The sequence below is a fragment of the Diceros bicornis genome, chromosome 27 (genome assembly GCF_020826845.1).
Source record: "Diceros bicornis minor isolate mBicDic1 chromosome 27, mDicBic1.mat.cur, whole genome shotgun sequence".
Taxonomy (NCBI): Eukaryota; Metazoa; Chordata; class Mammalia; order Perissodactyla; family Rhinocerotidae; genus Diceros; species Diceros bicornis.
Window position 1 is genome coordinate 44292766 of NC_080766.1, and position 26356 is coordinate 44319121.

Consider the following 26356-nt stretch of genomic DNA (forward strand, 5'->3'; position numbering starts at 1 on the left):
CCACAGGCACTTGGGTTCCCTGGTGACCAGCGGGGTCAGAGGTCTTCTGTGTGTGGGCTGATTCTCTGGGGGTTTGTCTGTATGTGTGTGGCGGTCGTGATTGCCCCCGTGACACGCGGCCGAGCGCTCTGCGTGTGGTGGAGCTCAGCTCGTTGTCACTCGTGCAGAACTCTTCGGGGGCTTCTCAAGCTGCCCCTGAGTTCTTCTCTGGAGAGCTGGCACGTGCCATCTTCTGCCGCTTCCGCCCTCGGCTACTGCGGCCTCTCTCTCCCTCCCTCCTCCGCTGGGGGTCGTGGGGCCGAGTTGGCCCTCTGCCCGAGGGCCGCCCTGCCTGTTGGGAGTGCGCCCACCCTGGAAGGTGGCGTTCTCTCTAGCCGCGCAGGCTGAGGGCTCCGCGGTGTGGGAGGGCAGCCGGGTGGGAGACGGAACTTCTGGGCTCACGGAGCGCTCACGCCTTCATTTGTCCCTCGCAGTGTCCTCCTCCGTGAGTGTCATGTCTGTGGGTGAAGGGATGAAGAAATGCAGCCCCGAGGGGGCGGGGGTCACTCAGCCTGGAGTGGCCGAGCCCAACAAGACCCTGTCGTCTCAGGGAAGCGCTGGGCTCTTGCCACTCGGACTTCCTCAGACTTTCCACCCTGGTCCTGGGGCCGGGGGCATGTGCTGCTGAGCACGTGGCTTTCTTTCCTGCGGTGGCTGACACACGTCCCCTCAGTGTGAGCCGTGTCCATTGAGGTGGAGGACACGGGGATTCCCACTTACCCGAGAGGGCAGGCCCTGCAGGGAAGGGACCCTGAGGAGGACGGACCAGCTGGGGTCTCCCTGGTCCCCCGGCCCAGCACCTGCCTCTGGCCTGCCTGTAGTGGGGTCTCCAGGAGGAGCAGCTCCACTGTGGACCCTCAGCCTGCCCTGCTCACACAGGCACCAGTCTTGCAGGCAGTGGTGTGACCAGACCAGCTGTGGGGCTCCTGGCCGAGGGCAGCATGGCCACAGCAGATGTCACAGGCCCTGGTTCTAGGAATGTGTGCCCATCCTTCTCTTGAGTTCTTTGTGGGAAATGCAGAACCGTAAGCTCAGATGCCGCCTTACCACTGCCCACCTGTAGGGTCAACGCAAGGTGGCTTGTGGCCGACAGGCTGGATGCCCCTTTAGGCCTGGTCCCTGCCTCCTTGTCCCCTCCAGTGTCCCCATGTGGGCTCGTTCACCAGTCGGTCAGCTATGTGGCTGCATGTTTCTCCTCCTGATTGACGCCCATGCCCCGGGATCCACCCGGGCCAGCTGGCTCTGCAGAGGCCTCCCCTCAGGAGATGACTGGCTTCTGAAGTCGTGGTTCTCCAAATATAAAGCATATTTAGGCTGCACTCACGAGAAACATGCACAAACTAATGGTGATTTTAGTGTTCTCTAGGAAAAATCGGTGGATATCAATTCATGTTTTTGCAAATAAAGGGCTCATTCTGGTGATGTTCCCCAACCCGAGAGACTTCCTTCCCTGGTCATTTAATTCTACTTAACAAACAATTTTAGAAAATGAGGCTTTGAGAGGCACTCTTCAAGGAAGTGTGAAAATCCACCCTGAACTATCCGTCCACATCATGGCCAAGGGGAGACGGCCACGGCGTCCCTGTCATGGTCCGACACAGGCAGGAGGCCTGTGCTTCATTACTTCGCGTTGTTGAGGGTTCCAGCCTGTTCAGAGAGCCAAGAACAGATAACCCATTGAGTCGTTCCTGCAGGGTGTATCCTTGCTTACTCAAGTGCTCAAGAGAATGTGCTGAAACAGCATAAGAACTAGAAGGAGAGATCAGTGAGATGTGTTATTACAAAAGGTTTAAAAATCCCTATCTTTTCCACATTGTAGAGTAATCCATTTAGAAAATCTATTATAGGGGCCCACCAGGTGGCGCAAGCAGTTAAGTGCGCGCACTCCACCGTGGCGGCCCGGAGTTCGCCAGTTTGGATCCCCTGCACGCACTAACGCACTGCTTGTCAAGCCATGCTGTGGCGGCGTCCCATATAAAGTAGAGGAAGATGGGCACAGATGTTAGCCCAGGGCCAATATTCCTCAGCAAAAAAGAGGAGGCTTGGCATTGGATGTTAGCTCAGGGCTGGTCTTCCTCACACACACACACACAAAATTTATTATAAAAGCCTGTGTATTACGCTGAAAAATGCCCCAAAGATGTATTCATTTCCTAATTTCTGAAATCTGTGAATATTACCTTATATGGCAAAAGATAAAGTTAAAGATTTCAAAATCAAGAGATTATGCTGGGTTCTCTGGGTGGGCCCTAAATGCCATGACAAGTGTCCTCATAAGAGAGAGGCACAGAGATTTGACTGACACACGGAGAAGGAGGCCATGTGAAGACAGAGCAGAGAGAGATCTGGAGATGCTCGTCTTGGAGGTTGGAGCCATGCAGCCACAAGCCCAGCAACGCTGGCAGCCGCCGGCTGAAAGCTGAAAGAGGCAAGGAGCGGATTTCCCCCAGAACCTCGGGAGGGATGTGGCCCTGCCGACACCATGAGTTTGGACTTCTAGCCTCAGAAGTGTGAGAGAATAAACTCCTGTTCTTTTAAGCCACCACTTCTGTTTGTTACAGCGGCCACAGGAACATCCCGTAGTCATGCATCCTGCATCCTCTAAGCTGGTATTTCTGCCTGCTGGAAAGGTTTCTTGATGACAGCTGGGACAGCAGGCTGGGTTACTATTTTGATTTCATTTGTTTTACTCACTTACTCATATCATGGAATAACAGAATTTGAGGGGAGGGGGCAGACCTCTGCCCGATGCCCCTTTCCATGCCGTTGTCTGGAATGCCTGTGTCCCTGGTCTGCAGGGAGGAACATTAAAGCCTCACCCGAATGCCACTTCTTCAGGGACCCTGTTGGGTGGGGAGATATTCCACGTGCACCTCACTCCCGGGAGCCCTTTGCTCAGGTGATCCCAGATGGAATAAGAAGGGAATGAGGTCCAGGAGAGGGAGTCAGGGATGACCCTGCCTCTGCAGAGATGGGCTCAGTGCCTCATCTCCTGCCTTTGCCTGTTTCTGGGAACTGAGTAAAGAAGATGGCCCTACCAGTACGGGTGGGCATCGTCCAATCTGTTGAGGGGTTCCAATGGAACAAAAAGCAGGCAGAGTGAATTCAGTGTTTTTTTCTGAGCTGGGACATACAACTTCCCTTGTCCTCAGACATTGGTGCTCCTGGTTCTCAGGCCTTCGGACTCAGACTGGGACTTACACCCCTGGCTCCCCTGGTTCTCGGGCCTTCTGATTTGAACTGGACTACATCACCAGCTTGCCTGGGTCTCCAGCTTACAGACGGCAGATCATGGGACTTCTCAACCTGCAAAGTCGTGTGAGCCAGTTGCTCATAATAATTCTTTTTCTCTATAGCTATGCATATCCTATGGGTTCTGTTTCTCTGGAGAACCCTGACTAATGTCCTTGCAAGGAAGACAAAATAGTGTAGTCACATGCCTACAGCATGAGAAGTGGTGAAAATCTCACACAAGCACACACGGTGTGGGAGCGGGACCTCCGTGCTGGAACAGCACCTCTCTCCAAGGAAAGGCGAACGCAGACCCCAGGGCAGTGGGGTGTAAACACCATCCTAGCAGGACACCATTTCTCCCACTTGAAGGCACTGCTGACAAGACAAACAACCGTCCACCCCCACCAACCCCCTGAGGACTCGGGGCGTACCCTGAGACAGAGAGGAATCCCTGTGAGCTGAAGCAAACGAGAGCAGCCTCCAGCTGCCTAGGCGGTAAGTGGAATGCCGTGTGGCTAGAGAAGGAGCTGCTTGTCACCTGAAATACTAGAGTGACGGTCTGGTGTAACTCCCAGACCATCACCAGACACTCCCACTCATCTCACATGGGGGCTCTGCAGCTTCAGAAGCCCAAGGCAGCATGGAAAGCAGAGCAGCCAAACAGGACACTTCAGGGTGTTTCTGGACACGCCCACTCTGGTAATGCAGGCACACAGGCCCCTCAGCCTTTGGTAATAAAGACGCTCTTGTGCGATCACCAACTCTTGGCAGATAGCCATTCTGTTTGGTAAAAAGTGCTCATTCCACATTTGAGCTTAGAACTCAGTTTGGACCAAAAGCTCCCTATGCAGTGCAACCCGACTGCTTCATTAACACACGTCAGGATGCCTGCATTGTGAACATCACAGACACACACACACGTGTGTAGATTAGGTGGAAGTAGATTAGAGGATGCTCAAGCAGTCCTGTCCTGGAATAAACGTTCAGCAAGATCACCAAGAGGAAAGGTGCTTGGCCGTGCTAAACAAAGTTGACAAAGCCTGGGCTGAGATCAGTTGAGACAAAACTGCCCCATCTGCTGGTCCCCGGTCCATGCTACTTGTGAATGTCATGAAACAGGTTAAGGGGCCTCCTGTGGCTCTGTTACCCACAACTAGTCATTGCGTGGGGACTCCACACACAGCAATCAGCGGGTCACAGACATCACCTGAGGAAGATTTAAAAGCAGCAATGCCACCCCCGCTGTCCCCCTGCCCCCCACAATGAAGGCAGAACTCCCTGGGGTTCCATGCTATTTAAAGTTGCCCAGGCACAGGCTGGGCTGAGTCCCCTGAGCTGGGAAGTGCAGCTGCGTGGGCAGCAGTGGGGCATCAGGCCATTCTGCTTCCCTCACCTGCTCAGGTAAAGGGTCCCAGGTGACACCCAATAAGAGGCCCTGACACAGTTAGAATTTGAAATAAAAGGAGACCCAAAGCCAGATGTCCTTCCACGTGGGCTCCTTGACAGGTCTGTGGGCGCAGAGTCGGGGGGCGGGGGTGGTGGTGGTAGTGGGGTGGGTGATACTGTGATATAAGAACAAGATATACTTGGTCTTCATTCATTTCTCGCACAGAAAACCCTTGGCATTTCCTGAGTAGTAAGAGTGTTAAAGGTGTCTTGTTATTCATAATAACCCCTTTCAGCCACATCTGAGTTTATGTGAATGAGGAGACTCTGGGCAAACACCTAAGGCTGGGGGCTGGTCGCCAGGGAAACCAACCATGTGATTGGAGGGTTGGCACTTTCAGTTCCACCCCCAGACCTCCAGGAGAGGAGAGGAACTGGAGGTTGAATCAGTCACCAGTGGTCAGTGATTTAATCAGTCATGCCTACATCATGGAACCTCCATGAAAACCCAGAAGGATGGGACTCAGCTTCCGGGTTGGTGAACACCTGGAGGTGCTGGGAGGGTGGTGTGCTCAGAGACCATGGAAGCTCCGAGCCCCTTCCTACACCTTGCCCTGTGTGTCTCTTCATCTGGCTGCTCATTCACATCTTTTGTAATAAACTGGAAATCTAGCGAGTAAACAGGTTTCTTGAGTTCTGTGAGCCGCTCTAGCAAAAAATCAGATCTCAGAGCAGATCTTCAGAAGCACAGGGGACAACCTGGACTTGTGACTGGCATCTGAAGGGGATGGGGGCAGTCTTGCAGGACTGAGCCCTCAACCTGTGGGATCTGATGCCATCTCTAGGTCGACAGTCTCAGAACTGAGTTAAATTTGTGGGACCACCGGTCAGTATCCTTGGAGAATCGAGTTACCTGCTTGGTGGTATGGAGAAAACACACACATTGGAGTGGCCAGCCGTCCAGATTTGCCCAGATTGCATGGTTTCCCGGGATAAGAGACTTTCAGGGTTAACACTGGGACATCCCAGACAAAGCAGGATAGTTGGTCACAGGGGCCTCGCCATAGTCTGCGCTCCCAGGTCATTATGACGCCCTCCCATCTCGCCCTACACCGTGTTTGCCACCTGCGGCCCTGGTCAGCGACCTGCTTGTGTTGGGACCTCAGCACTGGGTTCTGGATCTGGGGTTGTGTGCTGGCTGTGGCCCAGCTCAGTATCGTTTACCACACAAACCTTTGAGAGCAGCACTTGCTCCCCGACCTAGCCACCCCCAGCGAGAGGCAGAGGCAGGGTTAGGGCCCACCTGACCCGTGGGGTTAGCTGCGTCCGCATTCCCAAATAGGTCGTGTGGACGCTGTGGCTACCCGGTGACGAGAAACTGCTGAAACACATCGATGGTGCACGATGGAGTTTTCATTAAAAAGGGATAAAACAAAACTCAGTAAATGTTAGTTCACTGAAATATTCCAGAAACAAACGTTGGGTTGCTTAGGTAAATGATGTAAGATTTTGACCCTAATTGAGTCTCCAAACCTGTCTTTAGATCAGGAAGATGAAGGAGAACACTACCAGAGCTGGAGGGTGGATTTTCGGTCGACAGGCCTGCGTGGTCAACCAGAGCGAGGGAGGCACCCAAGCTGGAGGTTTGGGGACAGAGGGGGTGCAGGGCGTCATGAGAGAATTTCACCCACGGTTGTGAGAAAGGGAACTATGATTACCACTGATTGTGTAGACATGGATGCATAGGAAAGGAAATGGCGGTGGGTGCCCACCAATGGGACCCAAAGGAAGGAGAGCAGTTCAGGGGAAAGGTGCTGGACTTCGCTCCGAAGTGCCCGTGTGACACTGCGTGAAGGAGTCTGCAAGGATTTGGGACTGGAGTGGAGAGTGGTGACCTTCGGTGGGCAGACCATGTGAGGATGGGCTCACCTGCAAGGGGGTTATCAAGGGAAGGGTCGAGACCACGAACGTGCAGAGTCACCACCATTTACGGGGTGGGAGACTAGGATGTCTGCAAGTGGTTCCATATTGTTCATTTGGGTATCCACACTGTGGATAGATAAAATAAAGCCTGACTCTTTTCCTAGGCATGGAAGCCTGTGGCACCATTAATAGGGTAAAAAGTTCACCTTTGCCTATTCTGTGTCAGATATGCTTGTTTATGAATAGGGAGAGTCCCAGGAGTGAGGAATGAGTGATGCTAGGAGATTGTAGAGTGATGAGACCTGGCGGGACGTGCACGTTGGCCTTTCCCACACTCCCGGCTTGACGAGGGTCAGGCATGAGGCCTGGGAGGAGGACGACTCATGGACTTAGGTGGGATGAGGAAATGCACTGAGGTCCCCAAGATACATAGCGAGGCAGGAAAGGGTGGTGATGGCAGAGCAGCTCAGAGCTGGGCCAGGCAGCAGACCAACACACTGAGGTTGGCCCTGAGTGGGAAAGAAAGCTTCCTCTCTACGGAAAGAGGAAGGCAGAAGGATCATCCAGCATGAGAATTATGAGCATTGGAAGATTCCTGGGTGAGGTACTCGGTTTTATTCCTTTAAATCTTGCTCTAAGTTCTGTGCCACGTGCTTTTCTGTCCCAGCACGTGTCGGTTACGATTTTATACTGGCTGTGTGGTTACTCTGTGTGCCTCCAGGAGGGCAGGGGTGGGTCTGTTTCTGTCGAGGTTTGCTTTGCAGTGAATGGCACGGAGCAGTACTGCACTCCGTGAGTGCTCTCTGAGTGATGGATGCTTTCTAATCAAGAGTTATGCTGGGATTTTAATAAGGAATTATATAGATTTAGGGAAAAAAATAAGGGCAAACAATCTGGAATTTTTTCTGTACGTGAACATAGACTCACAAACAGGCACCCTACATCCACATCTGCCCTCCTGTCTCAGTCTGTGTGATATGGAGACGAGGGAAAGAGCAAGCACGGGTGCGGGTGTGGAGGATGTTCAAGTATTAGAATCCAGCCCTTTCCCTGGGGACCCCAGATCCTCTCTGCTCTGTGGGGCTCTCACCGGCCACCTGAAGACCCTGGCCCACACCATGTCTGCTGAGACTGTGCCGATAGGTGGGCATTCACACGTCTTGGTTATCGTGCTTGGATACCACCCCAAACTGTCATTACATGAGACCCGGGCTGGTTCCCTCAGCCGTGTGGTCCTGGATCAGCTGTGACTTTCTGGTCACCTCATGAGACAGCCCATGAGGAATGCACTTACTTTAAAACTCTCTTCTTGGCTTGGGTTCACCATCCCATTCCCCCAAGAGCTGTGTAGAGGAGGTGGAGAGGAGGTGAGAGACGCCCATTTCCCAGCTTGCCTCTGCAGCAGGCTCCCCTTCACGGGGCTGCCCCACGTCTTCTGAAAGCTGCCTGGTGGGGGGCAGGGACTGGGCTGGAGAGGGCTATGTGTGCACAGCCAACAGGTGAGGAAGGAGAAGAGAGAGCCCCGCACCACCGTCCACAGTCGACCCTCCGAGTGTGTAGAGAGTGGGCAGGGGGCACAGAACACAGCTTCCATGGACAGCCTCCATGAGAGTTTTATTAAGATTTTTCTATACACTTGATTGGGGAACAGTATAAACAATGGGACGTAATCTTATACTCTGATAAGTTCAAACAGAAATAAAATCGCACCACCTTTAATCAGACGCCATCCTGATTTTTACACAAGAAAACACATATCTAACCTTTTTCCTTTTTCAAACTATTCCTTTTTCAAGTCTCAGTCAATATCAGAAGGGGGAGGCCAACCCCTAGTCACCTGGCCATATCTGTCATTTTGAGGGCAGGAACAAAACATAGTGGATTTTTGGTTAACAGATGAAATTTTCAAGCGTCATGAGCCATGTGACAGGGCAGGTCACATTCAGCCTGATGGAGGGGACATGGTTTGGGGTAGTCCCATCTGGGCTGTTCAGATGGCCTTGTCTTCACCAAGCGTCCCTAACTCTCAGCAAACTTAGGGTTCATGACTGTCGTGGTGGCGCTCTTGAAAAGGGGGTTATCCTGGTGAGAAAAGCAAACAGGACCACCAGTGCAGGGGAGGAGAGCTGGGAGAGGGGTGACCTTCCCTCGGCTTCTGGCCCTGCTGGCAGAGCTTGCCCACAGCGGTGGACACCCTGAGGATGAGCTCCAGGGGAGTAGGGGTGGGGCAGGTATGCAGCCTTGGGTGGATGTCCACAGTCTCCTGGGGGTAAAGAAGCTGGTCCTACACAGAGGGGCCCATCCTCCCGCCCCTGGGTAACTCACATTGTTCCACTGGGACTTGAACTTCTCCTTCTTGAAGCATTTGCACTCTCCGAGGTCGCTTGGGTGTGACAAGGCTATCCAAATGACCAGCAGGAGGATGCCGATCAGCTGGACTCTTATTGCAGTGCCCCCTATGATGGCGGCGATGTTGAGGACCTCCATGCCCTCTAAGGTCACACACTCTAAGGTAAGGAGGAAGCACACGCACACCAAGCGTCACGCCCTCCGCAGCTCACTAAGCCCCGTGTGTGCCCCGTCCCAGGTCACTGCACAGTGCATAGGGTTCCACTGCTGGACTCACGGTGACAGGTAGGTGAGTGAACTGGCCAGGGTGGGGGCAGAGCTGGGGACAAGGCCAGTCCTCGTGGTTCCGAGTGAAATGTAAAGGCCCCTTGTTTACAGAGAATGTGGGGCCCAGGTTGCCAGGTAACCAGGGCAGAGCCTGGATGAGACACGGGCTGTGTACAGGCTGTGAGCTCCAGGCCACATGGAGGGCCTGGGCCCCACCCCAGGAGGGGTTCCCATGGCTGGGAAGGGGAGCTGGGAGCAGGTCTCAGTCCTGCAAGGGCCCCAGTGGACTGCTGGCTCATGCCTGGTGTGGTCACTCCAGTGGCTGGGCCCCCCAGCCCTGTGCTCCTGACCCCTCAGCCTCTCTGAGCGGGAAAGGGTGGCTGTTTGGAGAGTTTGTGCGCTCCACACGCTCCCAGGCACTGCCCGTGTAAAGCCCTTACTCCCCTCTCATCGTGGGTCTGTTTACCCTAAGTCCCTGCCAGCCACATATGCTTTGTCATTGTCACCCAGTGAAGCTCCTCAAAACTGACCCAGCCCCTGTCCACCTGTTGGGGGCCTGTGGATCCTCCAGCTGTCCCCGGTCTTCCTGATCCCCTCCCCGTGTTCCATCCAAGGGCAGGCTCTGTCCATGCCGCCCCCACAACCCCACCCCAGCCCACCCCCACCCATCTCTACTCTTAAGTGTCTGGACCTTGAAGCAGCCCCTCACAGGTCTGTGTCCACCTGGCCTCTCTCGGCTCTGCATCTGGCTTTTGAAAACACAGTTCAGATGTGTGGCTTGCTCTTCTGAAAACCTGCTAACAGTTCCTGGTATGTTTGGAAAGAGCCCTGAATGCCCACAGAAATCACAGGGCCCTGTAATGACAAGCACTGGGTGCCTCTGACTGCACACCCTGGTCCCTGCTCTCTGGACACTCTTAGCCTCTGGTCTCAGCTGCAATGTCTCCTCCTCCAAGAAGCCTTCCGACCTCTGACCTCAGGGACCACCCCCACCTGCCGTCATCTTTGCACCTCATGACCCCAGCCGCAGCCTCCTGCTATCTTGGGCACCAGTGTTCTGACTTGTTGGGGAAGCGTGCCTCTGCCCCTTGAAACATGATCCCGTGAAGACAGGATCGCGTCTCCATGTCCTTGACCATTACAGGGCCCCATGTGGATCTGGAACCCGGGGGACAGACAGGCTCACAGCATTTGGGAAACCCCAGTGCCTGGGCTCCTTGGCCCCAGGATCCCCTCTCCAGGGCTGAGTTGTGAGCATGAGGATTTTCAAAAGCCCGTGGGTGATCCTGGTGCCACCGAGCTCTTGGGACCTGGGACTTATGAAATGAAGGAGAGAAACCTCAACAGATTGGAGGCAGGAAAGGCTGCAGGGGGAGCTCGCACACTCATCCTCAATTACACCAAACAGGAAGAGACATAACCCTGCATCTCCCACAGGAAGTACAACTACTTTACTACTGAAGGAAGACGTCTCTCCCCACCAGGCAACAGCTCAGCCAGTGAGCAACACCACAGTTCAGCCAATCAGGAGTGCCACAGCGCAGCCAATGAGAAGCCATTGCCGCCCTGAACATTACTTGCCCCCATTGGACTTTCCTTTAGAACAGCACCCCTCCCCCCACTCTCCCTTTTCTCTATAAAAGCAGCCCCCTCATTTATTCTCTGGATTTGCCTGTGGGTCGTCACAGCATGCACATACTGAACTGCAATTCTTTGGGATATACCCAAATAAACCCATTTTGAGGGTAAAAGATCGGGCGAATTTACTTCCAGTCTTAATCAACCATCAGTGGGAGATGAGCAGCCCGGGGCTGTGTGGGTGCTCAGTGGGGTCCCGTCACGTTGGGAGCAGCACTGTTGCTAGGGGACAAGCCATCCCTACCCCTCAGCACCTCGAGGAGAGGTCAGAGATGTGAGGGAGAGGGCCAGGACAGGAGGACCATGGTCCTGGACACTCTCCTGACCCTTCCAGGCCTGCCTTCCCACGTGGAGAGAGACCCTCGTCTCCGGAGGCCCCGTGACTGGAGCTCTGGCCTCCATGTCCTGTCGGGCAGGGCCTCACCTCGCCTCTCGTCCACGTGGATGCTGTAGCTCTCCCTCCCGTCCTGCTGCAGCAGTGTGTAAGTCATCCAGCAGCCCTCCGAGTCCTGCTCCTTGCATGTCTTACCCGACCCAGGGGGTTTGTCCAGTAGCCTCAGGTTCTTACACTCCAAACTGCAGGTCTTCTCCAAGGGCCCCTTGTCGAATTTCAGGCACTCGGCACAGGAGCTGCGGGGGAGACACTGCGTGAGCGCGTGTGCAGGAGGGTGTGCACACATGCAGGAGGGTCTGGGGCTGTGGGAAGTACGTGAGGGGGTGAAAAGGTATGTGTGAGAGGAAGTGAGGGGGTGTGAGAGAAGGTGAAGATGTCTGAGGGTTTAAGATTGTGTCAGGGGTTGGGAGAGGATGTGAGGCTGTGTGAGGGGATGTGAGAGGATCTGACAGGGTGTGAGAAGGGGTGTGATGGTGTGAGCATGTGACAGGGTGAGAGGGTGTGTGTGAGGGGTGTGAGAGTGTATCTGAGGATATATGAGAGGGTGTGGGGGTGTGAGAAGGGTGGCGGGAGTGAGAAGGGGTGGCAGGGCCCAGATCTGGGCACCGTGTGGAGCTCCCCTGGTCGGGACAGGAGTGGTCGGGGCGGGGCTGTGGGGACGGGGCAGAGGTGCCTGGGGGAGTGAGGAAGGGTGGATTCCCTGGGACCTGGAAGCCCGATGGGTGGGGCCCCAGGCTGGCCCAGGACACCTGGCCCTGAAGGAGGCCACAGGGGTGCAAAGGGAGGAGGTCCGCCTGTCCAGGCCCGAGCATTCCTGGGGTGACAGCCACGCTGTGCCGAGCTGAGCACTCACGCATAGCCGCCGCAGGGCGACGGGCAGCCCAGGCAGTCCTCGCACAGGGGCGGCTGGTAGTTGGCGTCGCACTCGCACACGTTGCAGCGGCACCGGCCACGGCCGCTGCACTCGACCCCCCGCCGGTTCAGGCAGCCTTCAGTGGACTTTGGGCACTGGCATGCCGAGCCCTCAAAGCCCTCCCGGCACTGGCACTGGCCACATTTGCAGCTTCCCCGCCCTGGAAGACAGTGGGGCCACCACAGACTCACCCTTGTCCCCCCAGACCACCGACCTGGCCCTGTGCCCACCAGGACTGCAGCCAGGATCTACTTCTGCCGCCCCCCTGCAGCTGAGCGAGGCCCCCTCAGTCTGTGTGACTGCCTGTCTGTCCCCAACATCCCATCTGTCCCCGCACACTCACTCTCGCCCCCGCAGACTTGGCCGTCGAAGCGCTCGCAGTTGACATTGTCGCACTCGCAGAACTGCCCGAAGATCTCCTTGTTGGGCACGTCGCTCTTGTGGCAAATGCACTGCCCGCACACGCAGTCCCCCAGCCCCGAGCAGACGAGGGAGTTGTTGTCCTTCCGACAGCCTCCTTCCAGCTCCTGGCTGCTCTGGCCCTGCGTCTGGCACTCACAGTTCTTCCCAATGTAGCCGGCATCGCACCTGGGGCGGGAGGGTGCAAGGTCAGGGCCCCTCCTGAGGACGATGCAGGCCAGCCGCCCCTTCCTCCAGGACCACAGGCCCTGGGCTGAAAACACCGCTCCTGCAGTGGCGCTGCCCCGTGGGGTGGGGTGTGGCCCCGTGCCCATCTCACCTGCAGATGCCACACTCCATGGAGCCCTGGCCCCGGCACAGGCTGCGGTCCCGGCTCGCGCCCCGGCAGTGACACTCGCACTGGGGCAGGACCTGCACGGTCACCGTGTCCCAGAAGCCCAGCGCCCGGATGACAAACGACTGCTCCTGGACGCACTCGGTGGCCGTGACCTTCACCTGGAAGGTGATCTGTGGCGGGGAAGGGCAGGGCTCAGGTGAGGCCGGGACACCAGGGTCACGACCCTCCTCCCATCTCCTTGCCCAGCAGCCTGGACACAGATGCCCCGGGGCTAGCGGGGTGAGAGTGTGCCTCCTCAGCTCCCGGGTTGGGGGGACACCAGCCTCTGCAGGTGACCTGGGTGGGAGCAGATTGAGGTGGGGTGAGGGGAGAACACGGAACATTCCAGGTTTCTCCAGGACTTGGGGTTTAAGGTGAGAGAAGAGAGAATGAGGGAGAGGTGGAAACTCAGAGGCTGCGATGAAGGAACACGGCAGCAGCAGGCCCTGCAGAGCTCTGCAGAGCCCACGGTGCTCCCCGCACCACCATCTTCGGGCCTGGACTCAGGCTGGGGTCTTTACAGTACTTTTTGTCATACATGGCTTAAAAGAGATTTGAAAGTGACTTTGTGAAGGACATGTACTTCGTCCTTAACCAGCATGTCAAGGTACCAGCTTCCCACAGGAAGTCCTAGGATCTGGATGTGGAGTTGTGTCTGGATATAGAGAGGACCCTGAATCAAGGATCAAGATCCTGCCCAGGAGGAATCAAGTGGGACAGAGCAGGGTCCCCGCCCCCCACACCTCACACCTGAAGCAGCTGCCAGCTCTGAGCTCCGGGGAGCGCTGGTCTCAAGAGCAAACCACACCCCGTGTCAGTGTAAGTGATCCGCACAGGTGCATTAGGATAGAGCAGAGATATCAGGAAAGTGCGTAAGAAACAACCAGCCACATAAGGTGGAATGGAGTCCCATGTGGATCACCCGGTGTGAGGGGGAGACAGTCTGCTACAAATTCACAGGCGACATTTAGTAAGTAACGTATTTGAGGGAATTCCAGTGTCGTATTTAAAAATGCAATCAAAGCAAGTATTTTGCTGAATATTAGGTCACAGCCAGCGAAAGGAAAAATGTAACTGTTGTGGTCATAATAAATTTAAACTATTAGGAGAAAAACTCAGTGCCTATTTCTAATCCTCTCTGGGGCCCATGCTTTAATGTCTTTGTCAAAAAACGTAACAAAGCACAAAAATCAGACAAACCAACTCAAACCAGATGTGTAGTGTGCAAAAGCAAGGCCCTTCTTTGCAGGGACGCGCTATGTCCAGCGTCTGCCCGCAGGGGGCGCTGCCATCCTCACAGTGGTTCTGTCTACCCCAGGGAGTCTTGTGTTGATAACTAGGACGCCCTATGCCAAGGAGAGCCCACTGCCCGCTCCTCCTCACCAGTAAGACAACAGCTCACACAGGGAACATTGGCCGCCTCCCAGAGGATTTGAAAGGAAGGGAACTGGACCAGTGTTGGACATTTGCTTATGCCCCTTACTGTCCCCGCACAAGCCTGTCTGCCTGCACTTCCTTCTAGCTGTCACTGGGACAGAACTTTCCAGAAGGTCAGGATGGAACCTTACCGGGATGTTGATCTGGACGCCAACACAGTCCCCTCTGGGCTGGTTCTCGTAGGATACTGTGTTACTGCAGGAGTCGTAGGCGACTCTCAGGGTGTCAGGGAGGGTGCTGTGATCCAGAAACACCCTGGAGGAGAGTTTCTGTGGGCAGAGAGTGGCCGCCAACAATTAGGGAGGATCCTCCCACTGTTCCCTGGCCCTTCCTGGCCGATGACTTGCACACCTCTCTGTCATCACCCTCCCTTCACCCACAGGCCCACTGAGCTGGGTAGGGCCCAGGTCCTGTGCCCCGTGTAGGTGGGGTTACCAATGCCACACCCTCCCAAGACAGGCCACTAAAGGAACTGACATGGAGACAGATCACAGCCCCATGAGAATGGGGGCTTGACCCTCCTTCTCACCGCTGACTCCCCAGTGCCTGGCACAGGGTAGGAGCTGGAGGAACTGCGTGAGTGAATGAGAGAGAGGGAGACAGACAGACAAAGGGAGAGACAGACAGATATAGAGACACAGAGAGGGAGAGACAGAGAGAGGTGGACAAACACAGAGACAGAGAGAGAGACAGAGAGGTAAACGAGCCAATGATGGCGGCACCATCGGTGCAGAGGCAGAAACCCCACAGGCAGCGGCTGGAGATCAGGAGGGCCTGCTTGGGCGCCGAGGGCTCTAAGTGGGTGCAGAAGGAAAGGGAGCCCCTCAACAGGCTCTAACTTAATCAGTGGCATCAGCGTTTATCCAGTGCCCTGGGCTGTGCCTGGTGAAGCCACTAGGACCTTGGGCCTGGAAGGGGGCCTGGCGCTGGTGGTTCCGGGAAGGCACTGGTGAGGGTCTGGGGTGACACATACCATGCCATCAACCAGAGAGGACGCAGCTGCCCTGTGGGAAGTGCAGGGTCAGTTTGTCCAGAAGGCCTGAGGGTGGCATAACAGGCAGGGGGCTCTGTTCTCCAGACCACCCTTCTGTTGACCTGCAGCAGGGCGGGTGTCTTTGCTGACCCCCCAGGGCCCCCAGCCGAGCCCCCGGGGACTCACGTTGTAGGCATCCTTAATGAGCTGGACCACGTTGCTGGAATCCTCTGACAGCTCCCCAACCGCCGACTTGGGGATGATCTCGGTGAACTTCTGTTGGGCAAGACCAGGTGGTCACCGCTAGACCCGGGGCCACAGAAACATCAGTGCCCCTCCGGTTTTGTAACACCCCAGGGGGTTTCCCTCTCCCTTGCACAATGGCTCACACAATTTCTCATCAATTTCTGACTGTGTTTAGTTAAGTCAGCATGAGGTCAGTGGTGTGCTGGTAAAAGTTAACAAGTGGCTCTTGGGAAGAGAAAAGCCCTGAGTTGTAGCCCATTTCCTTGGTAAAGACTCCACCTTGGTGGATTTCCAGTGTGACGTCAGTGAAGGCAGAGCTGGGAAGATGTGCCTCGCCACCACTCGGTAGCGTTTCCAACACACAGATGTGACAGGCACAAACCCCCGGGGGCACAGGTAATCAAAAAATGTGCCAAAACGTGCAGGAAGGGATGAGCTCTGAGCTCTTTAAGGACTTGATATAATTGAATTTTAATAATGACTGTGCTAAGCGGTAATGTGACAGTCGGCTCTGGCAGGCTGGGCCAGCGGTCCAGTGATGCTCCGGGGTGGGCAGGCCGGAGTGCCTGTAATGCAGACAGACCTGGGGCAGCCTCCAGGAACCTTTGTGTCCTCCCTCCCCTCACACAAGCCTTAGCTGAGTTCAAGGGTCACGTCGTCTTTCACAGAAGATTGCACTATCACTTTGTCGTACAGCACTGATGGTCGGGTTGCTTCCTGCCCGAGAGCCCTTCCGGGACTCCCCAGAATGGAGTCCAGTCACCTCCACAGGGCTCACAGGGATCGTCACAGCCTGGCCACCAACCCCCTCCAGCCTCCACTGCCCACTCACCTCGGTCCCAGCCTCGATACAGGCCCTGTGCTCGGGGAGGCTGGGGTCTTCCATGGCCTGTCCTGGCCACCTGCTCTCCACTCGGTGCAGAAACACGCACCGAGGCGGGTCCAGCGTCTGCTGTCCCTACAGGCTATGGGTCTCCTTGACGCCCCTCCCCCAGGAGCCCTGTGACAGGGAGTCAGGGAACTAAGGCTCAGAAAGGCCTGTGACCTGCCCAGAGCATTGTCCATGCTAGCGGGGACAGGGTTTGGGGTTCAAGTCCACTGCCTCCAGCTTCTCCACTGTCACCATGCTGTCTTCTGGAACACGACTCCTGCTGCTAATAGCAACTTACTGGGCCCTGGGGCCAGCCAGGTGGCCTAGTGGTTAAGTTTGGCCTACTCCACTTTGGCGGCCTGGGTTCAGTTCATGGGCGTGGACCTATACCACTTGTCTATGAGTGGCCATAGTCAGGACACTAGTCAGGACACTGCTTTGTAGTGGCCACAAAGTAGAGGAAGATTGGCAACAGATGTTAGCTCAGGGAGAATCTTCCTCAGCAAAAAAAAAATTACTGGGACGTGCCGTGACCCCATGAGGAGGGCACCGTCCTGTCCCATAACATAGGCGAGGACACGGTGGTGTGAGGTCCTGACCTGATAGTGCTCACGAAGCTAATGCGGGCTAGTGGTCCGTGGCCCTGCTGCACCTGGCCCCTGCTGAGTGGAGCCACTGTCACTGTGGCTGGGCAAGCTGCCAGCACCCGCCCCGGCGGGTCTCCTGAACACTGCCCCCTCCCCCTCCTCTGTGGCCCCGCAGGGTCCTGTCCCCACTCTGGAGTCCCGGAACACCACGGCAGGAACTGCTGGTCTCACCGGTGGCCCCCAGCAGGCGCCCCACAGGCAGAGGCAGCAGCAGGTCCCCAGCCCGCAGCAGAGAGGTGGACGGGACGTAGGGCCGTGAGGGGCCAGGAGGCTCCCACAGCCACAGAGCAAGGAGGAGGCCGCCCAGCTAAAGTGCAGCCCATGAGGACACACAAACACAGCACGTAAGACACAAACAACCGAGACCGAAAAGAGTGAAGAAGAATGGAAGAGAAACTGCTGTGGGGACAGAAGCAAGCTCCCTCCAGAGTGTCACGCTCTGGAGGAATTTAATAAGAACAGTAACCCAGTAACGTCAGGACAGAGCCGGGGCTGCTGAGGCAGAGAAGGAGGAAGTGCTGTCAGTGGTAAAGCATTGGTTTCCGTGCGGAGACAGCCGCTGCGGGGCCCGGGCTCCTGGTTACGCGGGTGTGCCGCCTCGAGAAATGCCCAGAGTGTCGCTCGAGGCTGGTGAAGGCTCCTGTGTATTCTCATAGTGCGTGAAGAGTGCTCACATTCACACGTACGTGGCCGTAAAGAAGAAAGTTTCCCTAAAGTGAAGCGCGGTATCTGCCGACCCAAAGACGTGCTGTGTTGTGGCAAAAACGGAAACGTCACAGCTAAGACGACACACGCTGTTAATGTGACTGAGTGTCACGGACAAACACTCCTTCTTTCATCCACATAAATGTCCTGTGGCCCAAAGAGGCCTCGGGCTCCTCACCTGCAGTGTTCACGCCCGAAACCTGTGGCCGCCACCAGGCCACCTGTCCACTCGCCCAGGCCGTGGAAGCAGAACTCAGCCTGTGGCAACACTGGATTTTGTCATCGTTCAGCTGAAACGCCCCCGTCCCCCATGTTGCTCAAGACCCTGACTCCACTTACCTCGTAGGTTCTCACCATTCTCCTAGTCACAGCGAAGATGAGCTGGATGTTGTTTTCAGCCAGTTTGTGGGCCAGCTGGGCCACCGACGGGTAGTCCTGGAGAGGAGACACCTGGTCAGACAGCCCTGGAGGCTGGGGACGAGCCGTCCAGGCCACCTGTCTGCTCCTGCCCGACAGAAGCGACTGCCCAGAGCCCAGATCCACCCATGGGGCCCCTTGAGCACTGTTTACAAATGCATGAAAGAATAGGGTTTCGAGGGAAACAAATGATATTGAAACACAGTAAAGCATCAGAGGGAGTGACTGCTTCTTGATCGGTGCCCTGAAAAGGAAATCTAGTGGCGAGTGACCCCTCCCAGACGTTCAGAGTGGACATGAGAGTCAACAGTATTCTGAGAGGTCCCCACTTGTGGGGCGCTGGACAGATCCCTCTCTCCTACTGGGGGCAGATCTCAGACATGGCCCAGCACCACAACTGTTTTCATATTTGGCAATGTTTTCATACTTGAAGGACACGCTCAGCTGCAGGCAGAGGTTCATAGAACTTCCAGTACCACATTTTCCTGTCCAGGTCGTGGATCCCATGTTATCCACCCACACCCCAGAGTCTGTGCGCCCTGGGTGAGAACCCCGGGTGGTACCATCTCTACTGTCCTGTGTGGCACCCGGAGTTTGCGATTCCAGGGTGCAGAGCATCATTTCCCCACAGGGGAGGGCAAACTCCTGGGAGAGGTGGTGTCTGAGCTCTTAATACTGTGCGCTTAATACTGCACCCTCCACCAGGAGGGAGGAGACCCCTCACACAACAAGCCTGTCCTCGCCCTGAGTCTGGGGCCCCTCCCCGCACCCCTGGACTCCCACCTGCGCTCTGCCTTTCGGGCTGAGAGGTGCCACATAGGCAGGGACGTGGGGGGAGCTGGACTACCCAGGGGTGCCTGCATCCCCGCCCCTGCACTGGGGGAGTTCCGGAGACGAGACGGGCTTTTGAGAGGGTGAGATGATGCCCCAGGGATGGGGACCCGAAGCCCATGGTGAGTTTGGGGAAGGCAGGGGGCTCCAGTTACTTCACAGGCCCAGAGCAGGGGAGTGGCTCCAGCCAGCATCTGCAGGGCAGTGTCCACTCTGCGGAGGGCCTGGGGCTCAGCAGGTGGCCAGCGAGGTCGGGACCCTGAGAGACCTAACACTGCCCCGCTGGGGGCTCCCCTGGTTCCTTCACAAATGTGTTATTTAGATTCGAAAGGGGGAGCCCCAACTTATAGCAAGATGGCTATAAGGACTCTGGCCTCCCTGCAGCCCTGGGGCAGAGCCACAGACACCCCCGGGCTGCTGCCCCAGCCCATGTGTTCCCTCCTGAGTCCCTTGTGCTGTCTCTACTCCCTCTCAGGACACCAGAGATGGGGCACTCACGAATTTCTTGCCATGTTTGTACGTGTTGTTCCCCAGCTGACAGTGGCTGTCATTGGGGGTCAGGCTAGTGCCCAGCTTCCTGTCACCCGCAAAGTGGAGGCCATTGTCCGTGGCGAACACCAGCAGCCGCGTGACGTTACGCCAGCCGATTTCCTCCTGAGAAGAAGACGGAGGGGTTACCTGCCTCGGTTTCCCCCCCGGGGCCCTCACAGAAGTGGAGGAGACAAGGCAGAGCTCAGCATGGCGGCCTCAAGGTGGCGCTGTGCCCACCCCATCATGGGTTTTCCGGGAGCAGGACCCAAGCCGGGACCAGCTTCTGGACTCAGGGTCCCCGTGTCCAGCCCGGATTCCAGCGCCCCGGGGATGCCCAAGAAATGTCTGTAGGACGACAGCTTCCCAAGACCCCGGTGAATGTTGGGGCGCTGAGGGGAGTGGAAATGCACGTTTCAGTTTAAACATACATCCTCTGTGGCCCGATCAGTTCAGACCTGGGAGTAAAGCCTAAGGACACATGCCCACAGGAGGAAAGGACGCCCTCACAGACATGCTTATGACAACGTAAAAACACCACCAACACAGAAGAGGACAGAGCCTAAGGGACACTGGCACTGGGGAGAGGAGCCCACCAGGACACGTTAGCAACACCCATGTCACACACCGTGATGTCACACGAGAATGAGTGTGTGTCTGTGATACAAGGACAAGCTGCCCGGGCCCCGCGGAGAAGCTGGCAGGTTGGAGTCTGCTTTGTGAAGGTGGCAGCACTGCATGGTTTCAAAAGCGGGGTAGATGGTACTGTCACCTTCCCATCACAATGCAGAGGGTGGGGCAGGTCCCGGCTGGACTACGCAGGCGAGGGGTCAGCACGGGGGCTGCGGGATGGCCACTGGGGCGAGGGGCAGGCCAGACGCCATCACTTAATCACACAACGTGTGGGAGACAGGTGAGGACGCCCCCTCTTCCCTGAGGGGCGCCGGGGGTAGAGGGTGCTTCTGCTCCAGGAACCCCCAGGCTCCGGCTGCTCAGTGGTCTTGCTTTACAAGATCACTTGCTTATATTTAGGCTTCAAAAGATCTGCCCAGGGTGACAGCTAATAGTGAAATCTGTGGGTGATTGGGGGGGCCAGGAATCGGGGTGCTTCTTGCCCAGGCCCAGGGTTCTGGGGGGCCAGCTCAAGTCCCGAAGAGGATCCGCTGGCCGGTGAATGTGGCCCCGCGGCTGCAGGATGGAGGCCCCCAGGTTTGGGGAAACCCAGGGACGGGAGCCAGGACAGGGGCCTTACCGGGCACGCGGCCACTTGCATCAGGGCGTCCAGCCCACCCTCGGGGGCGTCCAGGTTTCCAGAGATCAGCTGCTTCCCGACCTCTGTCTGGAACTGTTTGGTGTTGTTGGTGAGCTTCAGCACGTGCCTGAAGGCAAATGGGGACTGGCACTCCTTCTCCTCGTCGCGGCACGGGTTCCTCAGCTTCTCGGGGTGCGTGTTGACGAAGGACCCGAAGCCTGAGGGGCGGGCGGGATGAGTGCGGGAGGCACCAGGGGGTGGGGCCCAAGGACAGAGCCTCGGTTTCCCTACCTCTAACCAGGGCGGGGAGAAAGCAAGATGGCTTGTGATGTGCATGTGTGTGTGACCAGGAGTGGCCCCAGCGAAGACCAGGAGGGGGGCCAGAAGCAGCTGTTCCCACAGAAAGTGACGCTCTACCTGAGACCAGGTAGGCTTGGCCTCAGCTCCAGGTGCCCTGCCCCTCGGGACGTGGGTGGGTGGAGGTGTGTGGGCAGCAGGGACAGCTGGGATTCAGGCCAGGACTGAGCGGGTCTGCCTCACCGATGCGGCCAGACTCAGTGATTGCGTTGAGGGCCTGGAGCAGGTCACCCCCCACCTTCTTCGCATCAATGAGGTCGTTGAGCATGGAGTCGGACACGTCCATCAGGTAGTACAGGTCGATGGGCTGGCCCTTGGCCCGCTGGAAGGTCACGGTGAAGGCCGCTGCCTGACCTGCCGGCAAAGGTGAGAGAGAGTGAGGGTGTCTGGGGGTACTGACGCCCCTCCACGGGCCTCAAAGTCCTTGTGACTCCCCCATTCTCCGAGGCCTGCAGATGAGACACAGGGCGCCCAGTTACACCTGAATTTGGGACAAAGAACACTTTCCCCAGTAGAAGAATGTGGAGACATACTGACACCAAAAGTATTCCCTGCTTATCAAGGATTGTTGAAATTCACATCTACCTGGATCACCGGGCATGCCCTTCTCCGTGAGCAGCCACTAAACAAATGGGCCGGTCCCAGAAAGGCCTGCCCTGGCAGGGTGGTGACGGCCCCCTTCTCCATCACCTCCCCTCGCTCTCTGGTTGTTATCGTCTGAATCACAACCCGTAGTGGTCTGGTTACCTCTTTACGTGTCAGTACAAATGGTCCGGGCCCAGCCCCAGGAAGGGGCCTGGCACACAGTAGGTGGTCAGTAGACCCGTGATGAGCGGATGGATGGGCTAGGGAGGGAGGGGCTGAATCCAGGCCCTTCTGCTGGGCCCACTCTCACCTTCAGCTCCCCTGGGGCTGCCCTTCACAGGACGGTGTTGCAGTGCAGGCCCGGCTGTGCGAGGCCCGCCCCGGTGCTGCCCAGGCCAGACGACCTCGTGTCCTGCTCCCTGTACTGTCCTGGCTGTCTTCCCTGGACACATGGACACACGCCCATCGGGCAGCCCTGGCACCCCAGAGCAGGGCTGTGCTCCTGGCCAGAGCCACGCCCACAACAACAGACACGCAGGGGCTGCTCACCCCCAATGGAGGCCAAGCCTACCTGGTCTCAGGTAGAGCGTCACTTTCTGTGGGGACAGCTGCTTCTGGCCCCCCTCATGGTCCTCCTGGGTCTTGGCAAGGCTCCTGGGGTCCATGATGTCGTCAGCGGCACAGCCTTTCATTAGCAGCTGCTCCCGTGTGTCACATCGGTGGGACTCATGCTCCCCTCGCCCAGTGAAGTTCTGGGGGGAGTTGGATCAGGAGGAACACAGAGAAAATGGGGGGCTCGACACTGTGGGTGCTGCACGAGGCTGCCGCTCCTCATTTGCACCCAGGATTCAAGACACAAGTCACTGTGTGGGTTGGGTGAGGGCTCTAGACAGCCAGCCAGGAAGCCACCCGCCTCCTGTTGGGACGGCCTCCCCACAGCAGAGCCCAGGGAGCAGGCAGCTTCCTCCTCATGGCCTCCAGCAGCAGAAACAATGCAAGAAGGACTGTCTCCAGCCCCAGGCTGACCCACAGAGGGGAACAGAACCCTCAGATGGCCCCAGAGCCAGGACCAGCTTCGGCATCACCTGGCATCTGGCCCGGGCTTTTCAAGCCCTTCATCAGCAGAACCTGTGTCTGCGGGAGCAGCTCTCTCCCCCAGGGGAACGTGTGTGTCCCCTCTCAGTCTGTGTGCCAGCCCTGAGGCCACCTGGGGCCCCCCAGGAATCTTGGAACAGAGGCCAGGGCTCTGGGCCAAGGCCCTCGCAGTTCAGAGGGAACTGGCCAGAGGGGTGCGTGGGGGTCCTGGGTCCAGGGCGCTGTCCTCGTGACCACTTTGTCCCCCATGAAGACCCCCGGATTCCGATGCGACAGGGAAAGAGAAGGGGCAGGTTCCACGGTCCTGACCCTGGGCCAGAGCCTGCTGCGTCCCAGGGAGGGCGTGCTGAGAATACGGGTGGCTGTAAAGCACAGCTACACGTCTCTGCTTCCTTTCACAGAGGGAGACTAGGGAAGAGTAACCCAGACACGCAGGAGGCTGGCTAGGTGCAGGGGCCACGGGGCCCGCGAGGGGGCACACCTCCTGAGCTGCCTCTGCATTGTCTTCCCTTTTGGAACGATGAATGCTGTAAGTCCTCGAGAGACAAAATTAAATCAACAGAATGGAGAAGGAACAACCCGTACACTGTAATCCACAGAGAAACCAACAAGCCCTGGTATTTCAGATGAGTGTGATGAGCTCAGGAAGGGAAGGGTTGAGAAAAATGAATGAGAAAAAATAATGATGTGTGTGGGTGTGTTTCCAAGAAGACCTGCAGGGTAGAACCTGAGGAGCCCTCAGGGGAGGGGGTGTGGTCAGGCTCTGTGGTCCCTGGGTAAGGGGCTGTTGTCAGGACCTGGGGATCCCCCAGGGGAGGAGGGCATGCTCAGGATCTGGGGTCCCCCAGGGAAGGAGGTCGTGGTCAGGCTCTGTGGTCCCCGGGTAAGGGGCTGTTGTCAGGACCTGGGGATCCCCCAGGGGAGGAGGGCATGCGCAGGATCTGGGGTCACCCAGAGGAGGAGGTCGTGGTCGGGATCTGGGGTCTCCAGGACAGGGGAGCTTGGTCGGGATCTGAGGCCCCAGGGGATTGGGCCTTCCCCAGGAGGAGGGTGTCCTGGGACAGGGCTGTGACTCAGGGACCCAGGAGTCCCCTGCGCCCTGGCTCTCTTGGGGCCTCGGCCCCTCCTCCCAGGGGGCCTCCAGGAAAACACAAAGAAACTGAAGGCAACAGGGAGTTAGGGCCCCAGTAGGGACCTTCTCAGCCTTCTCTGTGCTCTGAGAGCTGGACTCTCTCTCACTTCCCTACAGGCCTGGGCTGCGGGGCACAGGGGCTTGCAGCTGGCACTCCCGCAGCGTCTCTTCCTGCCTCTCTGCTCAGGGATCCTGCCTCCTGCCTCCAGGGGCCCATGGGCACAGCGCCTGGCCGGACCCAGCACAGCCACACGCACGGGTCCGCCTCCCCCAGGCTGCCCTGGCACGGGCCGTGTGTCTGTCTCAGATTCCTGTGGACTCCGGGCTCCTGCCCTGCTAGACGACGCAGTGGTGAGGCTCCTGGGTGCCAGCAGCTTCAGAGGCAGAGAAAGGGGATCCAGCCCGGGAGGTGGGAAGGCGGGAAGGGCAGGCCAGGCGTGAGGACCCTCGGGCCGCTGACGCCATCCAAGGTGGCTCTTACCAGCTTCTGACACCAGGTGCAGCCGGGCCCCGACTCTATGCAGTCCCGGCACGTGCTGACCTTGTATGTGGTGCACTCCTGGGAGAGGGCTGGGGAGACGAGACAGGCCCCGTGAGCCGCGGCCTGCAGCGCTGGCCGACCCCACGCAGAGAGCCGGAAGCCACCTGGGGGCTGGGACAGTGGATGGGGGGTGACTGGACGAGCAAGCCCGCAGGCAGGGTGGGTGGAGGAGAGTCAGCAGGGTGACCAGGAAGGATGGGAGGAAGCCAGGGAGCACGTCTCTGCCAGGCTGCTCCTCCTGGGGGCCTCCAGGACAGGGGGGGCCCTCCATGTCAGCCCCAAATGGAGGGGCAGAGTGTGGGGAGAAAAGCCTGCGTCTGGGACTGGCTCCCTGGGGCACAGTCTTTCCTGAGCTGCCCCGGGAACCTCGGTCCAGGATGATGGGAGGGTGGGCCCCTTTCTTCCTGACCTGGAATGTTCCCCAGAACTCACCAGACCCGAGGGAGAGCAGACCCACCAGGGTGAGCAGCAGGGAGCGCTGGCACAGCATGTCCTGTGGAGGAAAGAGGTCTTGATGACAGGGCCTCAGACCCCGGACTCTTGTGGCGGATCACCCGTGGAGCTGAGCTCCTCCGTGCCCGTCTGGAGATGCAGAGCAGGGAGGGCCCTGTCCCCGCTGCCAGGGGGCGTTTAGCATAGGGGGGAAGCCAACACGGGTCAGTCCCTCTGACTGCCCTGCAAGAGGGCCGCGCTGCCGGCAGGAAAGGAGGCCTGAGTGGGGCAGTGTGGGCTGCCACCCCTGCTGAGCCCAGCCGGCCTCCAAGGACGAGCAGGGAGTGGGCCTTCTGCCAGTGACACTCGTGTGTGCACACGCATGTGCACACCACACAGACACACACACACAGACACGTCTTACCAGTTCTGTCTCTCTGGAGAACTCGGACTACTACAGATGCCTAGAGAAGTGCCCCAGGTCCAGGGAAAGCAGCTAGAGACGTTTTTTAACAACACATGGGAGCCCAGGTGGGTGGGCAGAGCCATGGTGCCTGATCTCCATATTCTGGGGGCAGTGAGGGCACTTCTGCACATGTTTCTCTCCCCCCTCATCAGAGCTGTGCAGTGGGGGCTCACATTCCCCCCCGAGCCCGCACGTCTCCCTTCTCAGAGCTGAGGTGTGTGTGGACGTCTGTGCTGAGCAGAGGACCCACTTGAGGGCTCACGCAGAAACCGGGGCCTGCTGGCTCCCTAACTCCCCAGGCCCTGCTACCTGAGTACTGGGAGGGTGAGCAGCCTGGACACTCTCAGCCTTCAGAGGAGGGGACCCTGGGCCAAACAGGGAGGCCTGCCCGGGCCACATGTTGGGCAGCTCTGGGATTTGGCTGCCTCCCCTCAAGTGTGCCCACCATGTCACCATGACGCCCCTCACCAATGGTGGAAGTGACTGGAAACCACTAGCCCTATCAAGGACTCCCACTCCACTAACAGGCTGCCCTGCCTGGGAGAAGGCCCTGGAGAAAAGGGGCTGGAGGGGCTCTTTCCTGCCCTGAGGAGCACAGAGCAGCCCCAGCCCTCATCTTCTGGCCCCTGGCCTGGCCTGGTAGGGCTCTGACTCATCCAGCTGCTGTGGCTGAACACCAGCTCCTGCAAGCCTGACTGTGTGTGAAGCCCACGGGTGGAGGCGAGGCCTGGTCTTAGCGCCCAGGGCAGGTGACGGGCAGCCAGCATTGCGGACCAGCAGGGTCTCGAGATCACGGGGCCCACTGGGACTCAGGCTCCCAGCCCCTGCCCAGTTGCTTGCTTCCATTCCGAGCGGGTTTCAGCAGATGCCCTCGATGGGGGCCTCAGCTCCCCAGTAAGGCA

The 26356-nt window shown here is 57.7% G+C and overlaps 1 protein-coding gene across 1 annotated transcript; it reads right to left on the reverse strand.

Moving 5' to 3' along the window:
* Nucleotides 1-8418: 8418 nt before the first annotated feature.
* Nucleotides 8419-25061, reverse strand: LOC131392955 (integrin beta-2-like). The gene is made up of 15 exons (XM_058523277.1): nucleotides 24989-25061; nucleotides 24497-24585; nucleotides 22360-22540; nucleotides 21387-21557; nucleotides 20847-21064; nucleotides 19565-19720; nucleotides 18158-18253; nucleotides 15536-15625; nucleotides 14508-14645; nucleotides 12883-13070; nucleotides 12487-12731; nucleotides 12084-12303; nucleotides 11261-11466; nucleotides 8908-9089; nucleotides 8419-8664 (listed from the first exon to the last, which is right to left on the reverse strand). The coding sequence occupies exons 1-15, from the start codon at nucleotides 25044-25046 to the stop codon at nucleotides 8602-8604; spliced, it is 2301 nt and encodes a 766-aa protein (XP_058379260.1). The 5' UTR covers nucleotides 25047-25061; the 3' UTR covers nucleotides 8419-8601.
* Between the last annotated feature and the right edge of the window lie 1295 nt (nucleotides 25062-26356).

Excerpts from the sequence above, each read along its gene's own strand:
- LOC131392955 (XM_058523277.1), bottom strand. The coding sequence starts at position 25,046 with ATGCTGTGCCAGCGCTCCCTGCTGCTCACCCTGGTGGGTCTGCTCTCC. Across the intron at positions 22,541-24,496 it reads GCACCTGGTGTCAGAAGCTG|AACTTCACTGGGCGAGGGGA; the intron begins GTAAGAGCCACC and ends AACTCCCCCCAG. Across the intron at positions 9,090-11,260 it reads CCACGTGGACGAGAGGCGAG|AGTGTGTGACCTTAGAGGGC; the intron begins GTGAGGCCCTGC and ends TCCTTACCTTAG.